Source organism: Triticum dicoccoides, chromosome 7A (genome assembly GCF_002162155.2).
Source record: "Triticum dicoccoides isolate Atlit2015 ecotype Zavitan chromosome 7A, WEW_v2.0, whole genome shotgun sequence".
NCBI lineage: Eukaryota > Viridiplantae > Streptophyta > Magnoliopsida > Poales > Poaceae > Triticum > Triticum dicoccoides.
The window spans coordinates 685145953-685164281 of record NC_041392.1 but is presented as its reverse complement, the minus strand read 5'-3'; the positions used below and the strand labels follow the sequence as shown (position 1 = coordinate 685164281).

The following is an 18329-nucleotide window of genomic DNA, read 5'->3' as shown; positions in this document are numbered from 1 at the left end:
ATCGAAAGCTACAACCATTATCACATTTTGTGCTAAAGATTTTGATTTATCCATTCACATAGTCTAGGCCCCACTTGGAATTTTGGGATGACAATGATAGATGCAAGCGCGGTTGTGCGGAAGACATGAGCCAATGTTAATACTTTCTCGCATTTGTGTACCGTTTGTTTTGTTGAGTGGACCTGCATTGTGCCTTATAAAATTTAGACCTTAGCTCAATTCTTGGCTCGGCCACGGGTCGTTAGGGAAAAAGTGAAAAGGAAGAAGAGGGCTTAGTTTGAGCCTACCCTCCATTTTTCTTCTAGATTCGCCACTGCCCGTATGCATGTAACCGATGGGAAGACGAAAGCCAACTTGAAGATGGACGCGCACCAGTTAAAGTTGAGTTCCTGCATGAGGCTATGTATTTAGTCTGTATGTAACACACTAAGATGTGACCGTGTGGCTATAATCCGAGCAGTCATTGGTTTCAGTCTACAAGTCGGCATTAAAAAGAAAAGATGATGATGAAGTGGTGGCCATCATTGTAAGAAGAGAGATGCGGTCCGGTAAGTCGCGTCACTGAAGGCAACCGGCATAACAAGATAAACAGATGTGTCTCGTCGAGTAAAGAGTCAAGTGTTTGGATTAGAGGGTGGGTCTTGAAGTAATCCAAACACGTTACTAAAATTTTGGTAAAAGCTAGTGTTGGCAGTTTTCTAATGGGAAATGATTATGATCAGCCGGCCGATTCAGCCCAGGGGCGTCCGCCACCACTAGCACGTGACGCGTGTCCTCTATGGGCCGCTGCACCGCTCTACTCTTTCTTGCATCGTTCAGTTGAGTTGATCCTTCCTTATCCCATCCAGATCCCCTTTTCTCACTCATCTCCCTCCGTCATCTCTTTGTGCGTGGTCATGCGTGGACACCTCCCTGGCCGTCGGACGCGTCCACTACGACCACCGGCAGCGACAGGGCTGCAGTGGAGCGCCCGAGCTTGTCACAGTCCGACCGACCTCCTCCATGCAGTTTCCAACCATCATTGGCCAATGCGACGGCGACGATGCTGCGACATGCGTCGGCAAGGGTGGGCGGCGTTTATGCAGCATCATCTTCGTTGCAAAAAATTCAACAACATCAACTATGTTGCAAAAATGATGCACAAAAGAAAAAAAATGTTGTAAAAGTTTTCTGCAACATGACCTCTGTTGCAAAAGTTTCTTCCGCGACAGTCCCTATGTTGCAAGAAGACGAAGAAGAAAAAAAATCTGCAATCTAACCTATGTTGTAAAAGTTTTCTGCAACATGACCTTCGTTGCAAAAGTTTCTTCCGCAACAGTACCTATGTTGCAGAAAGACGGAGAAAAAATTCCGCAACCTGACCTATGCAGCAAAAGTTTTCTGCAATATGACCTTTGTTGCAAAGATTTTTGCGGCACGACCTTTGATGCAAATGTTTCCGCAACATTACCTGTGTTGCAAAGATGAAGAACGCCACTCGGCCCTCGATGGACATAGGATCTGACGGTGCGCGACCCGACCGATCTTTTAAAAAGATCAGCCGGTGGACGCGTAGCAGCCCCCTTTTCTAATCTAGTAATATTACGAATCAAAAGTTGTACTAGTTTGCTACTAGTATGGTTGATGTTCTTGTGTGTGTCCAAGAAGTTCGGGAGCCCTACGTGTAACGAGTCCGGCTAGTAGCCGTGTCATAGTACACGTACTAGTAATATTCCTAGTCTGTTTAGGTGTCCGGCTAGGTTAGTTAGTAAGGGTTGGTTGATGCTTATTATATTATACTGTTTAAGAATTTGTCAGACTAGCACAAATGCCCGTGCGTTGCAACGGGAGGGAAAGAATAAGACAACCCTTCGACATAATGGGCATAGACATTGGCGTCTGATCCATGATGTCATCATCACATAAGCACTCGGTTGTACATCTCCACTCCTCGACGAGATCAGGCAGCATTGGTGTGGCTGCACACTACGACGAACGCTTGCGCAATATCTTTTCCAAAAAAAGTATCGAACACATTTACTCTAATAAGCATGGCTGAAGGACCCTCTCCACCTTCCCGCGAAAAAAGGACCCTCTCCACCAGCCCACACTCTCAATTTCAAAACGGAATACCACATTGAAATTTATCCTCCATCTCACCCTTGCCAACAATGGCTTACGGATGTTAAATAACAACTCCGCTAAAATTATTTAGAGACATGTAACCCATCTCACATCATAATGATATTAGATGTAAAGAAACATCCTTCGAAAAATATTTTCTAGATTATTATGTTGTTTAGAATTATTATTATTATTGAGTCTAAAATGAGCAAATTTGAATTAGCAAGTCGGAAGGTGTACACTGTAATTTCAAGTCCAACAGTCCAACGTAGAAGGCTCCATCAAACATATATATAGTGTCTAAATAAATTACACACTGTAATTTCAAGTATAGATTAGACGGATCCATCAAATATACTGTACATTTATGGTCCGAATTGTTCTCCTTTTAAGACATCCATGAACATTCAGTTACAGAGTAGACATTTTAGTTCCATAATCCAATATCAATTGTCAATCATGAACCCTAAGAAACAGGATCAAGGAGTCAGTACTGAACTTCAAAAGTGGAAGATGAAACTTTATGATACATACATGTAGCTGTGGGGAACCTGTGTACCTCTCCGTGGCGCACTGTAGCATCTTATGAGCCACCTAGCAGCCAACAAACCTGATTGAGCCGTCAAAAGTAGATCCCAGAAAAATCTCTAGCATCAACTGTAAATCAAATCTTTTTCCACAGAGTGTAGATGTCATAGCACCGCAACAGCACACGCTCCACAATGTTAGTAGCATAATCCTGTGCATCCATATTTTGTCAAGGCGGCGAGGCGCTCGTCCACGGCTAGCCGCGGCAGCCATTCCACATCGTCGCGGCCACCGGCAATCCCCGAGTGAACCACCGCACCGCCATCTTCGTTCCTGCGTCATGAATTGGTCCAAAACGCTGCCTACACGACGCACGCGTCTCTCTTCTCTGACCATGGCCGCCGGCTGCCGCCATCAAATTTGTCGCAGCCGTCATGTCCCCGGCTTCGCTAACGCAATGAAGCGGTGCGGCCAATGCACGCAGAACGCAGGGCACGAACTGCATCTTCTTCTCGCCCACGAGGCCGGCGAACAATGTTGAATAAATCTCAAGCCCTGTCACGTTTTCAGTTAGTTCAGTTAGCACTTCGGTTTTCCGTCAGGTTAGTCTCGAACGCTTTCTCTCTTTTAGCTAGATTAGCTCGCGGGTCTAACTGCTTGGAGCGATTCTCGCGCCTCATCGGTCTGCTTGTGGTTTGTCAGAGTGTTGTGGATCACGACGATGCAAAGTCAGGAGCCACAAAGCCCTTTCATGTTCGGTAAGGCTGAATAAATAGCAGAGAAATACTGACATAAAAGCTATTTAGTTTGTGCGGCGCAAAACAACTGTCTTTTTTCTTCCTCGAGCAATCTCTCATCCGCATGTGTTCGTTCCAAGTGCACCTCGGTTGCTGACAAACACCTCAGTGAACATGCACACGTTGGTGTTCTCCGTCTTGTTCCCCAGGAACTCAAAGTTGATCTCATCATGGTCGTTCCCACATACGATGTATGAATTTGCAATCAATTGATGCACATCCAGTTAGTATTGCAGTACAAGCTGATTAGTAATCTGATGAAATTGGAAGCGACGATGTACGTACGTAGTATGTTGTGACGGTGCCGGCTGGTGGCGGAGTTCCCCGCGAACCGGAATGAGGCGCTACCATAGATGAACTGCCTCTTTGTCTAAAGCAAACAAACGGGGGTTTTGCTCTTTAAGACATGGCACGGCACAGACACGCAAGCACGCTAGGCACAGACGCAGGGCACGCTCGAAGGCGCAAGGGACACACGCAGCTCATGCACCCCAGCCATTGCTTGGTCCCTCGGTCCTGACCGAGCTTTCGCCTTGCCGGTCCGGTTCAGGGAAACATGCCCACTGGGCACTTCGAACCGAACCGGTCGCGGCCGGTGCAAACCTGTGCCGTGTCGTGCCCTGACCGGACAGTGTCCACCATGATGAGCCCGTCAAGTTCGACATAACAAGTACAGATCCTTGATGATCAAGCACAGCTGGCGCTGCTCGTCGCAGAATGCATCTGCGCGTAGTTATAGAGGATTGGTGAGTTGGCCTTGAGGTGACGATGATCCGCTCATAACAAGTGCTAATTATGTGTGTTCGTTGTTGATGGCCTTCTGCTTGTCCACACTCACGCCCAGCGACATGTCATCATCATCGTCATGCTGGATGCTAATCCTAGCACAGAGCATGTTCTCCACGTCCAGTCCCACCTGCATCTACGTCCTTGGCATTACCATCATCGACATCAATGACGGCGGCAGGTTCAGCCTTGCTCCCCGATGCCTCGATCCGATGGCCCTCATCCTGCTTCATGTGCATCTCTCCACGTACGGCCGTGCCATGGCAGGTCGTGACGAATCCATCTCCACGTACGGCCATGACTTGGCTAGTCTTGCGGACGATTACGGGCGCACTCGCCTTGGTTGCAGCGGACCTAAACCCGAGATCGCAATCGATCTCGAGCAAATCACAAAAGGCAGGATCGGAACGGTGTGGGTGGCCCGTTGATTTTTCCGTTTCTATAAACAAGGTATCTATTGCCTAGAAGTTTTCCTTTAAAATGGTTTTGCCAGGGGTTATTGTGTGCCTACATGTCTAGTGCCGCTGGTTTCCAACTCCCTATAGGAATCGTAGACTTGAGCCGGAAGACAAAACCACCGACCTCGAAATACAAACGACCAGCGATTGTTTTTTTTTTCTAAAGGAAAAAAACTAAAACGTATAGATGAGATGGGCCAGAGTTGGTCCATCTAACCTAGCAGACTCGCCTGGCTCCAGCCCAACATCGACTACGCTCGGAAACATTGTCACCAATGAACGAAACGGTTTTAGTACCACCTCGCATATATGTTTTAAATTCAAATTGAAAGCGTAAAATCATAGAAAGAAAGCGTATTGTGACGGTGAACCCACGGAGTCAATCCGTACTTTATTATTAGGGAGAGATTATAATCAGTTAATGGGGCAATTAATCGCTACTCACAGGATAACTGAATCGAATAACACATACATATTCATTGTGTTAACTTGTCAGACCGATTATTTAACCAATTAGATCGGTCAATCAGTTGTTAGACCGATTAATCGCTGCCGACCCATTAACTTTTGGGCAAACATAGCCCAAAAAAATTCCATGTAACCCCTCATACCCCCTTTCGCTCCTCAATAGCTAGAGATCGACCAAACAGTAGCATATTTTGATTGGCATGATATAATATATAAAAGAAACTAGATATATTTTGGTAATTCCTATTTAATCTACCAATTGATGGTCGACCGATTAATTTAGTTAATAGTCCGACTCACCGATTAATCACTACTCCCAAACCGGCCGAACAACTACCAGTTACCGATTTCTTGAACAATGATTATATATATGCACAGTCCTGTGAGTAACGTTGCACGATTGGAGAAATAAAGAGAGAAAAGAGGGGCGTGACGTGTGTCCTTGACTATCAGCTTTTCATGCGTGTGTTTGTCGTGTATTTTAATGTAACCGATTCTGTGGAAAAAAATTCGACATGAACATCCCACAGAGCATGGTCATCACCCGCATTGACGAATGCTTGATTGCTCATGCCAGAAGCACGCCGTGATCGTTTTCTATGTTGGCAAGCACTGGTGGACCATGTCGCTGAAAGCTTTGCTAGCCTGCTGGCCGTCCATGCCCGCTAGCACCTTCAAATTGATTTGACGTGATTATCTGCGTGCCTAATTAATTAATTGCGTGACTAATTAACTGTCAATCTAGTTATCTAGTACAATTATTTTTCTATCTGTAGACCTAATTAACTGTTTGCCAAATTAATTAATTATCTATCTAATTGAAAAATCCCTACTATTAATTATCTGCATGCCTAATTAATTAATTGTATTATTAATGACTTGGTTTTCAAATTGATTTGGTGCAAAAATATTCATTATTTATACGGTCCTACTTAATTGTGCATGTAATTAACTTCTGACTAATTAGTGGCATTAATTCCGAATTTATTAGGTTCTTGGTTTCCAAATTTAAAAAATTAATTCGATCTATAAGATCCTTTTGAAAGATTTTAAATGCACATCCTACAAATAGTGCAATGTTGTGCTTGCTAGCTCGGACAACAAAGCATATCTCTCCCTACGAAGAGAGGTGTGTGCTCTATGGCTATGGCGAAGATCATTCTCCTCTTGCTCGTCCTGGTACCCATTCGCATTCGCATGGCAGCCGCCCTGATAGATTGCCCCGACGTGCCGTCACTAGGCGCGGGGGCCGCCTGCCAGAAGGCGTGTGGCACGAAGCTCATGTATGACCTTTGCATCCGCATGATGCGCGAAGGCGATGTCGACATGTCCCCGTCGCACACGGAGAGAGCCACCGCATACGCGATCCTCGCAGCGCACTCCACTGCGATTTCCTTCGACAACACGACGATTGCCATGAGCGACCAGCTCAGCCAGAACTCCTCGCTCTCCAGCAAGCAGAGGGTTGCCTACGAAGGGTGCATGGACGACTACGCACCGGCGGACAGCTCCATCGACACCATCGAAGAAGAGACGCTCCCCAGCTGCCACTTCACGTTCCTCGCCGCCGAGTACACGCGTGTGATAACTAATGTAGAGAAGTGTAGGGACCGGCTGTTGTCGCCGACTCTGGTGAAGTCGCCGCTGTACCCCATGGTGTTGGCCGACCTGAACAAAGCAGTGGTAGCAAATATGCTTGGTAAACTGTTAGGCACATGAGTGTGTGCTAGATCAAGATGCAGTCCGTACACAAAAGAGCAAATAATAAGTGTACGCATTGCCGCATTGGGTACACCGCAACATAGTTTTACATGCATCATGTATTGTCCGGGGTGGATCTAGGATTTGGTGCCAGGTTAGGCTAATCTGTTAGTAAGTCTGAGACTACAACAGTGTCACATTTTTCTTTTTGAGGGCTTACAACAGTATCACATGTCAACAAAGAACACACACGGTTGCAAACCAACCCACACACACCCAGTAGCGCTGGGCTTCGCGGCCTTGGGCTTTCGAAGATAAGAGCTGCTCCTCCGAAGCAGCGGCGGCCCTTCGGCCCTGGCCCGGGCCAGTAGCGCTGGTTGACGTGTGGTTGGACTGGAAGTCAGCATGTAGACTCGTGGCAGCCGACTCAGCGTTGTACGTAGCCAGAGCCGTATCCAAGACGGTATGTGTGACACTTTTCATGTGCACGGATCATGTTGGAATATCTCTACTCATAAGGAAGCAGTTGGTAGTCTCACTTTTAGGTTTTTTTAGTCCCACCTTCCATGGTTTATTTTGGTACCTCCTCCCACCTGTGACTAAGCCACCACAAACCAAAAAAACCTCCTCCTGAGGCCCGAACCCGCACCCATCCACGTACAAAAAAATAGACCTATGAAGGTTAACCAACGAAAAAAGACCTACGAAGGTTAACCAGCGATAAAAAAACCTAAACCTATCGCCCGCTCGCTCGCGCCCCTGTTGCTCCCTCCTCAATCCCGATCTGGATCGAGGGGACGAGGAGCTCCTGCCTCCCCGACGACCGGCCTCCTCCTCGCCCCGCCGCTGCGTCCGGCGCCGCGACGGCCTCTGGAGCCAGGGAAGCCATGACCTGAGCTTGGCCTCGAGGTCCCCGCCGCCGTCTCCTGCAGTTTCTGCCCCGCCGCCTCGCCGTCGCACCAACCTCAGCGCCGCGCCGCCGCCGGCTCTGGTCGCCTCCACCTCCGCTCCAGGCAACCCTCGGTCGCCGGCTCGCTGGAGCACGACGGCAGGCGATGGATGCCCTGGTTGTGTGCGACGGATGCAGTTCTCACGCGCAAGCTAGGGTTGGAGCCGCCAGCTCTTCATCCTGCCCGCCGGCGGCGACTCTTCCCGCCCCGCACTCCCGCCTCCCCGTTATCACAGGTATCTCCACCCCTTTCTTTTGTGCTTGAATCAGATTTGGTGCTTCTCAATTTTACACATTTATTGATCTTGGTCTTCTTTTGTATGCAGGGTACATTTATGTTTCATGATCTGTTCTGCAGATTTTCAGAACACTAAGTGCATATCTTGCCTTGCAATGCTGCTGATTCGACAATCGTGAGTGCTCCTCTCCCCTTTCCCTCCCTGCTAAAATTCAGTTCCAAACACGATCTGACGGTTGATTCTTTGGTTCAGGAATTGGATTCAAACTGGACTTGCGACCAGAGCAACCCCAAGCAAGATGAACTCGATTGGAAGATGTCTTCTAAACTCTGAAGGCAAGCACTCGGCCGACACTTTTGCTCTTGTAGAAGGCATGCCATTTGATTCATGCCAAGAAGCGTACGGACAATATAAGCTATTTGCTTTGGAGGATGGTTTTGGAATTCATCATGGAAAGCCAAGATGAGGGCATGCAAGTTACCAGTTGACGCACAAAATTGTGTGCTGGTGCTAGATCAGTTACATAGCGTCTTGCTTGAAATTCTAGTACAACTATATTCTTGTCGTTTCCCCAGCCACTCCATGATGGTCTTGCGCTTGAATTTTTCCATGCTTTGAAATTGCTTGGTATTTATATTGTAGCTAGCATTGTCATTGTCTTGTTTGGTTTTCGGTGTGCAGGTTAAGAGGGACAGTGATAATTCTTCTTCGTGCAAAACAGAACGAAGGCGAGGATGCGTCTCCTCCATGCAAAGCAGGTTGGTATGTGAGCATATTCAGCAACGAGCAAAATCACCCTCTGTCTGCAATTTGTGAAGAGAAGAGGCAGTGGAACTCACACAGTGAGATCAATCCAGTTCTTATGATTTTCATCAAGAATCTCAAAGCACCTCATCAATTTTTGCCAACAGAAACCAATGAAAAAACAATTGGGGGCATCTCGAGATTGAAGATTGTGAAATTTACACAAGCGAGATATACAAAAAGTTTGAAGATGAGTTCTTCAAATCAATGTCCTTGGTTGTGTCTAGGTGCATCAGTGAAACTGGATGCGAAATTAAGTGTGCGCGTCCAGAATATTTTCAGGCATATGGGAATGTTGTGCAAACATTTTGTTGGTTTCAGACAATTGAAAGCAATGCTACAGTCCAAATTTTGCCAAGAGAAAGGAGTTTAGGGAAGACGACAGAGGAGGAATATGATGTTGCCCCAACCCCAGGTACTACCTTTACACCCGTATCCACTTTTGGACAAAATCAGGATCTAGAGTTCATGAAGAGCGCGACTGAATTTAAAAAGGTCCGTGCGTATTCTTGGTACCTCGAGGATGAGAGCAAGCCACCCAAAAAATGGCCAGAAGGAAGCACCATATGTGCAGGTGTGTTCATGTGCGTTAGAAGGTGAGTTTGTGCTTCTAATTTCCTAAACATTCCTATTACAAACAGAAAACATCTATGGTTGGTGATAATAATTATTGGTGAACATTGTTATTGGTAAACCTGCATACTGTCGATCTGCCTCTTCTTCCTATTGCAACTATTCATGGCCATTGTTATTGCAATTTTATCCTAATTTATGTTCATCTATTACCAGGTTCTTTGATTGAATCCTAATTCAAACTTCTAACATACGCAATACTTTTTGTGCAATTATAAGATGATGCATACTCTGACAGTGCTTTGGCCACATAAAAGGTAAATCCATCATTGTGGAGATGTCAAAGTTGTCACAAAGACAAGCATCTGAACTTTCTTTTTGGAATGAAACAAAGATGCAGACTAACCGTATCATGTTTTTTTACATCAACCAATATCATGGGTTGGTTCAGGACTTCAGGTATATATCACCAGTATAACAATCAATTAACCATAGCAATTGTTACTTTTTTTATCTACTCTCAAATGCTTCTCTATTTTAAATACCTATTAAATGTTGTCACAATCACCCTATTTCCTCCGCACTGAGGGCTATGGCAGGAAGGAGCCCACTGTCGGCATCGCCCATGGCCGAGAAGACCGAGGACGCCGAGGACCCAGCGCCCTCAAGTACGATGGCATTCTTTCTGTTACGACTTATGGTGATGCCTAAGGAGTTTTGAGATCAATCTTGATCTTCATATGACCGTGACCGGGAGGCAAACCCGGTTGCGCTTAGAGACAATTGATTAATGGAGATCCTCCAGCCACCGAGCTCGGAAAGGAAACCTAGGCGAGAAATCCACGCTTGTCCATACCGCTTGCCGTTTAGGCCGAGCAACTTCATGAACTTCAACCCCATCATGTTGTAAGAACTAATAGTTTACAAATTAACTAAGTTTTTAGATTGGATATTCTTCCACATCTATGCATATTTTTTCTTACTGCGGTATATATCTAACACTAGAAAATGAGTTGTTGAAATATTTTTTTACTAATAATCATTGGTCTATAGGACAAGGACTCGGCGGATGATTCCTCATTGACTTTCTACCAGCTGCGCCATGACTGCGTCCACAGCAACCCGACACCATGTTCAAGACCAAGTTCTAACCCACATATCCAATCTCCCTCCATGGATCTTGCCTCTCATTGACCAAGATCAACAATTACACTCAATTTCAGATTTACAAAAGAGATGGACCTAGAGCAAACAACCTGTGAGGCTTGGTTCGTGTACATCAACAACGTTGTATGATGGTGAAGTTTCTTCACTTCCCCTGACCAGACGCTGCATGCTCTGCTCACTGAAGGTGCCCGCTGTTTGTGTTTGGATGTTGTTGCTGCCGTATGTCAAGGTATGTAGCAGCAGCTTTTGTTTTCCGTTTCACACTAGCGAATGTCAGAATTTATCATGTGGGCAATTTTTTTTACTGTAGTATGAGTACAAGGTTCAAAGAAGTTCAGTCATTTAGTATCTCATAGATTGTCTAGGCTTTAAATTTAGGAGATGACTTGGAAGCTCAACATAGAAAATTATTTAGTCTAATGCAGATTCCATATTAAACACCTTTTCGAAGCAAGTATGGAAGAACATGTGGTGAGCTCTCCATGAGAAAATTTAATATAACAGTTTCTTTGACTTGAAGGAATATTTGCAGATTTTTATCTATGGAAAGTTTGAGGGTATCATCTTTGAGAAATTGATGCTCTTGACGTCTATTAGTAATGGACACTTCTATCATTCTATATATCATTTTATGCACTTAACTGAGAAGGCTTTCTAATAGTTGAGGAGGCGCTCATGATTCTGAGCTTGGCTCTTCCTGACTAGCTCGTCACCAGGCTCACAACTGCGGAATCATAGGCGCGAAACGCTTCAAGGTGTCCGCCAAAGCCCGTGTCATTGAGCAGAAAGTTGCCTCGCTCAACCAAATTGCACCTGTCATTGATGCATGGCGAGGGCACTCGGAATCTAGTGTTTCTCCGTTGCGAAGCATGCGATGTTGAGAGAAAAGAGGGAGACTGCACCGGAGGAAAGCGAAGCATGGTAGCAGGTATGAAGATGAGAGCATAATGTTCTCTTTTAGCAAAGGATCCATGTTTCTAATTTTTTTCATCCCATTGCAACGCACGGGGACCTTTGATTTGATTTAGTATTATCTTATACTGTAGATAGGGAAATATGGACACTAAATATCCATTTCTTAGGTGTCAACCTCGTACATTAGGCTGTATATAGTACATGGCAGAGTTCTTCCAGCTACTAATTCAGGTAATCTGATTCATATCTTAGGAACTTCTCTTTAGGCATAGTTAACTAACAGCAAGGACATTGCCATATATGAAGTATGAACAAAAAAAGGAGGTACAGTAATGATTTCACATATGCACTTTCCCTACAACCTATGTCGAGGGTACCTACTGTAATCATTTTGCATATGAACTTGCTAAAAATAGTACTGCTACCTTGAGTTTGTCAAAGAATAATGCCACTAAATTGTCAGCCATTTAGGATCTGTCATCTTTTTCCCCACTAGGGCGCTTCCTTAAAATTTATTACTTTAGAGACATGGGGATCCTCAAGTTAACACACTTCAGTTAAATTTATGATTATCTGGATATTTCCTATACTTTATCAAGTGTAGGGTTCTTAAAATAAGGACAGACATTTGTTTCACCTTTTGTAGTTCATCATAATAGCATATGATTTTAGAAAATGGCAAATTGCCAAGTACAATTCTGAAGCGGAGAGTTACTTATGTATTTTTTTATTCATAAATGACATGATCAAGGAGTCAGGTGTGAAAATGCTTTATAAATCAGGTGAGCCAACATGCTGAAATTTTGTGGCAATTAGTGTGGGAAAGAACTATGTACTCTTGTTTCAAGTAGACTTCATCGCCTTATTGTTAGAGTCAGCTTCACCCCTCCCATTGTTATATTCTTGACATGAATATTAGTGCCCCCCCCCCCCATTTATGTTGTTGAAAATGACAATCGCTTGATCTTTGAATCATGCAGTTGCCTATCTACAAATCATAATTGTGGCCAAATAAAACATACTGATATATCCAAATCTAGGTCGAAGCTATGCTACAGACTAGGTGGTAATAATGGCCATCATTTATATGTTTGGAAACTACTAATAATCCACTTGATCATCTCAAGTAACAAACCACTGACTAATTAGCCATGCATCAAGAAAAGCAGAAGTTGTTCATCTCAATAAAAATAATCCAAATTACCATATTTATTTATTAAAAAATGGTTATATACTAACCCCAAGCCATTTCCAACAAAGCAAATATCATTTTTTTTTCTATTGGTACTTTGGATAAGTGTGGGTGGACTTGATAATTGACACGAGGAAGCTGCTAAAAGCAAGGAATCTAATCAACAACAAGGATCTTCTAATGGTTTCCTTCTGGTTTATCTGGTGGGAGTGTTGAAATATTTTCATGAGGAAAAAAATATGATCCCCTTGCTCACGCATCGATGAGCATGAGGACGGTACGTAGTTGCAAACTCCATTGCTCTGGAGGATCATGCACCGACGCCAAGTTCATAAATGGACTTTATCTACGTTCGGCAGTGTGTAGCTCAACAAGAACACTTCGTTTCACACTGATGGAGGCAACGGGGCCTATGGGCTATTCTTCGTGACTCATTTGGGGGCTTCGTTGCAAAAAGTGCCTGCAACTACCGGGCTTCACTGCTCTAGATATTTGAAATTTTTTAAAAACACACTTAGGTTGCTAGAAAAATCTTAAATCAAATACGTGAATACATACACACATTCTTAAGGCCCGGTAAAAACCTGAAAAAAATACATTGTATTTAGATATAAAAAAGATATAATTCTGACTGGAATGACTCCCCTTTTGTCCTATATACTACTAGAAATTTGTTTTTTTCAATAGCCAAAAACAAAACGAGATAACTACCACAGCTGCCACGGGTATTTGGAATGTGTATATGTATCCCTGGAAAAAATTCACATTTTTTTGAAACTTCAAAACACAAATTTCAAAATGTTTAAATATAGAGAGCACTGGAGCTCGGGTGTTGCAACACGTTGATTCATGCAGGTACAAGCGGTCAAGGTTGGACATTCCACCGATGGAAGCTGAAGCATTAATGATGGGCCTGAAGTTAGCAGAAAATTGGACATCCACTCCTATGCGGTGGAGAGATTCAATGAAAAATATTCAAGGTGTGAAGAACGAGTCGGAGTATCGCACTTTAGAGGCAGTTGTCACTTATGATTGCCGGAATTTGATGGCAAGCTTTGGAAGGGCGAGGATGATGCACCGGGGGCGAGAAGCAGATTCACATGAACACTTGGTCGATTTTGTTTTATTGACAGGCCTGAGAGGTCAAGGGGAACCACCCTCTTATTTCCCGGTTCCAGTTCTTGTAAAGGATATGATAATCATTTAAACAAAGTTGTCAAACTTAAAGAAAAATAATCTTCCACTGTTGAAAAACATTAAGGATGTGCACATTTGTGCTTGATCATGAAGTGAAATGGACCATGAAGGGACATTTTAACTTGTTTTATTGAGAGGGCATGAGAAGTCTGAAGGGATCATCTTTCTTGGCCCGTGATAATACAAAAGGTGTCTTTATATATATGTTTGTTTTCACAGAGTATGAGAGAGATGGAGATGAATTATATCGACGTCCAAAAAGAATAGCTTGAAGACCCTTGGATTTTTTATGGCAGCGCACGGACACCTTCCAAAGACAAGGGTCTTCGGGCGATCTTTTATGGCATTGCACGTGCACCTAACATACTAAATCCAGCTTTGATCTTATCATTTGTTTGATTCATTTATATGCATGCATTGTAGCCCGTAGCAACGCATGGGCGTTTTACTAGTTTCTCTAGTCCGAGAGTCCCGTTTAGTCAGTTTTTTGCACGCAGACCGGCATGCACGCGAACCGTTGCTGGGCCGCGGCATGGTGAGCGCGATGATGCAAGACGCACGCCGTTGGCCTCGCCCTCGCCCCACGTTTCCGGGAGCACTCGAAACCACATGCTCGTACGTGGTCGCGTCAGGCCGGCCGGGAGGTACGCACGAGCACGACACAAGATAGCAGGACTTGACCACATTTTTGGTCCTCTCTCTCAAAAAGTAAAACGCTTCTAAGTTGGACATTTCTTAAGAGAAATAGCAGATGAGTTGGAGATGCACACGATGTGTGCTTACTTTGCGGCATTAAGCAACGATCGTAGAGTACAACTTGCGGCAATCATATTTCTTTTCGCAGTCTATCAGTGCTAGATAAATTAATTAGGAGCGTTGGATAGTCAGGAGAGCATGCACAGCAGTCCAAGTAATTAAACAATTCGATAACTAGGTGCTCGTTGGATGATTGCATACCACGGACATTCATAGAGAACACACATATATAAATATAGTTGACGATCATAACGAACAAATTTTCTGAAGACGACTCTAAGATTGACACAAATGAAGCTACATATCTTCCCTAATTGAACTAAAAACTCGTACTAACAGATATAGGCGTTGGCATCTTTAGCTTCCATCCTGTCTCTGTAATGATACTATGATGATGGCTCTGCAAAACGCGGATAAACACAAATTAAATTATAATTCAGAAATAGGTAAACTAGTTCATGCATGCAACCAGAATGAATCTATCCCCCACAAAAAAAAAAATACGATTCAATTTATCCAGAAACAAACAGTTACCTGATATTGAGCCGATTATGGAGCAGCTTTAGGGGTAGGGGCGGCCCTCACCGGCGGCACGTCTGCTCTCCAATGCATCAAAAAAGATTCACATGGTTCATAATTAAAGACGAGCACAATAATACACAAAATAATTTATAGTACCACACAAGAGCAATAGCTTACCGTAGCAGGGTACAAAGTCACTCGGACTGGTGTTACAGGCAGACGAGAGACCAAAGAGTTGGCCTCCATCGATGGGTGCCGACATGAGTTTGTCAAGGTCGCCGCCGTTGAACACGTGGCAAAGGCAGATGGGAAAGTTTTGGAAGAGTGACCGGACGCCGTCACAGCACTTGCCTTGGCGTGGAGGCTTGGGCGCGGTGCTGTTGGTGAGGAAATCCTTACATGGCATCAGTCCCATCAGTGACGGTAGGCACTCCTTCGGGTGCGGCTTGAAAGGGGATGGCGGTGGTGGAGCGCTAGGCGTTGGGGGACAGAATATCGGTGGTACACACAATATGGGTGGCAGGATCGGAAGGCAAGGAATCATACACCATGCCAATGGTTTTGCTACTGCATCGTTGCTGGCGGAGGGAGCAGGGGCCTTGGCAGGGACGGCGGCCGCCGAGGGGAACAGCGTGGCGGCGGTGATGACGATGGCGAGGAACAAGGCGAGATGCTGGGACTCGGATGGCGCCATGGAATGGAACTAGTTTGGGCTCTTGCAAGGTGTGAATTGTGGTACTACGAACTTGTGGTTTTTGATCAACTTATATACAGGAGGATGCAGGTGAAGTATGATGCGTTGGGATAAGGAGATAGAGATGTTTTCTGTTAGGGTCGATCCATATCTTATGTTCTCTCCTCACGAATCTTCTGACAATTTGTTAGGCGATGCATGTGGGTTGCAATCCATGCATGATTATGTCAGTTTAGTTAGTGCGCGAGTGTAGTCAGTTCGTTAGTATCCAAAACGTGTGCGCCGTGCGCGCGCTGGCTATGTATAAGCCCGTGTAACACTGCGGAGACTTGGTATTTGATAAGGGATTTATCCGCAAGGGAAATGGAGTGTTAGTTATGTACGGCGTGTGCTTTAGGGGAAATTTACACGTCCACCAAACACACATAGGCAATTTACCACGCCTCAAACAGCACACGGTGTACCAGCGTGGGTGCTTTTTCTTTTGAGGCGATCACACGAAACTTTATTGCTCAAGAATGTTTACAGGTACAGAAATATGGTCATAAGGATGACCAAGCCAGATTTTGCGTCCTATACCTAGAGTTGCCACGTGTTTCGCAAGGCTATAAGCCTTGAAATTAAAGTTTCTAAGTTCATGCATGAAAAAGCAACTATGCAACAACGATTTACGTTTAACGATCTCCTTGATAATTGCACCATAGGCTCCTTGGGATCATTGGTTGATATCTTGCACTACCAATGAGCTATCGGATGCAATATCCACACTACTAAGTTGTAGGTCTTCTGCCAAAGCCAGGCCCTCCTGGCAAGCTAGGGCCTCAATGCATCGGTGCTGCTATTTTAGAATATTTTAGAATAATTTTAAAAAATAATCATTTTGAAATATGCGCATGATATTTTATTAAGTGCTCACATATTTTAGAATATGGTTGCAAATTTTGGAAAAATGTTTCTAAAATTATAAAAAGTATGCATGCCTTTAATGAAAGTTCATGGTAAAAAAAGGGTTCACATTTTTTAAGTTTATATGATTAAAAAAGAATTTATATATTTACAAAAAATGTTCACATATTTGAAAAATAATGCTCATGAAATTTAAAATGTGCTTGTGAAATTTTAAAAAAAACTTCATGCTATTTTTAAGACAATTTTGTGTATATTTGTCAAAAAATATTAGTTAACATTGTCCTTAAGAATAAAATAGAATAGAAAAGCAGAAGATAATCAATAATAAGATAAAATATCTAAAATGAACAAGGAAAGGTAAAATGGTATTGTTAGCACCGATACTGAAACAGAAAAGACCATTCGCATGTCACTCTTGCATGCAGGAGCCCAACAACCCTCCACAAACAAACATTAGGTTGCCCATTTACAGTTGGGCCCGAAGCAGTGCCCCGGTGCCGAAGCACCATCCTTAATAGTTGTAGCTAAAAGCAGGCGCGAGTTTTGCCGCATCAGTAGGTTTGCGACGGTTAATACAAATAAATAGAGGATGTTTTCTTAAGAACTTCGAAGGCACATGCAAATGCTTGGAGGTTACGAAGAGTTGATGCGCTGAATTCAAAAGCCCAAGGAGTCCACTTGGGATTACATTCAAAGGTGGGCCCCGCTCTGCAACCTGGTGGAGGGGGTGACTGAAGGCTAGGTGATCCTTGCCTTCTAGCAGGGTGTGAGCTATGTGCACCTCCGTCTCAAGTTCGGCCGAACAGAGATTACCACCATACGCCTGTTAATGGGCGTAACCACCCGGTACTATGGTGAAGAGAACAACAAGATCCGAAAAGGAGAACCGCGGCTACAACTGACTGGTCAGAACGGGCAAAATGATCAAAACTAGAAGAATGCCAAGAACAAGTGTTGCCAGATGAACGGTGAGGACGGTGTCAGTGGTGCAAGCCGATCGCAACAGTGGGCCAAGGGAAAAAGGCACCGGACAAAAAAAAGAATGGGTTCCGCGGGAAAAAGGCCATTACGATGATATTGTGGACAAGACTTGTTGCATCCATAGCAATGAGGAGTTTGGCCCACCTAAGCGTACGATCACGCAGTTTAGGGCTCTAAAGAGGATGCAGTCCGAAAAAGACAAAGAATTGGTTGCTGAAGTTGGTGATACGGACTCGGAAGACCCTGTTGGGGAACGCAATATTTCAAAAAATTATCCTACGTTCACGCAAGATCTATCTAGGAGATGTGTAGCAACAAGAGGGGAGAGTGTGTCCACGTACCCTCGTAGACCGAAAGTTAAAGTGTTTAGTAACGTGGTTGATGTAGTTGAACGTCTTTGCGATCCAACTGATCCTAGCACCGAACGTATGACACCTCCGTGTTCAGCACACGTTCTACACGATGACGTCCCTCGAGCTCTTGATCCAGTTGAGGACGAGGGAGAGTTCCGTTAGCACGACGGCGTGTTGACGGTGACGATAAAGTTACCGGCGCAGGGCTTCGCCTAAGCACTACGACGATATGACCGA

At 44.4% G+C, this 18329-nt stretch overlaps 1 protein-coding gene and 1 long non-coding RNA gene across 4 annotated transcripts; one reads left to right on the top strand and one right to left on the bottom strand.

Moving 5' to 3' along the window:
* The first annotated feature begins 7629 nt into the window (after nt 1-7629).
* LOC119327434 lies at nt 7630-13975 on the top strand. 3 transcript variants are annotated; one of them, XR_005158513.1, is made up of 6 exons: nt 7630-8026; nt 8117-8203; nt 8282-10312; nt 10460-10802; nt 11290-11501; nt 13536-13975. It is a non-coding gene; the product is annotated as an uncharacterized LOC119327434 (long non-coding RNA). The 3 variants fall into 3 exon arrangements; XR_005158512.1 differs by having other exon boundaries at nt 11235-11501; XR_005158511.1 differs by having other exon boundaries at nt 10460-11501.
* Nucleotides 13976-14823: 848 nt separating this feature from the next.
* Nucleotides 14824-15900, bottom strand: LOC119331087 (non-specific lipid-transfer protein C6-like). The gene is made up of 3 exons (XM_037604265.1): nt 15333-15900; nt 15168-15229; nt 14824-15033 (listed from the first exon to the last, which is right to left on the bottom strand). The coding sequence occupies exons 1-2, from the start codon at nt 15847-15849 to the stop codon at nt 15183-15185; spliced, it is 564 nt and encodes a 187-aa protein (XP_037460162.1). The 5' UTR covers nt 15850-15900; the 3' UTR covers nt 14824-15033; nt 15168-15182.
* Nucleotides 15901-18329: the final 2429 nt, after the last annotated feature.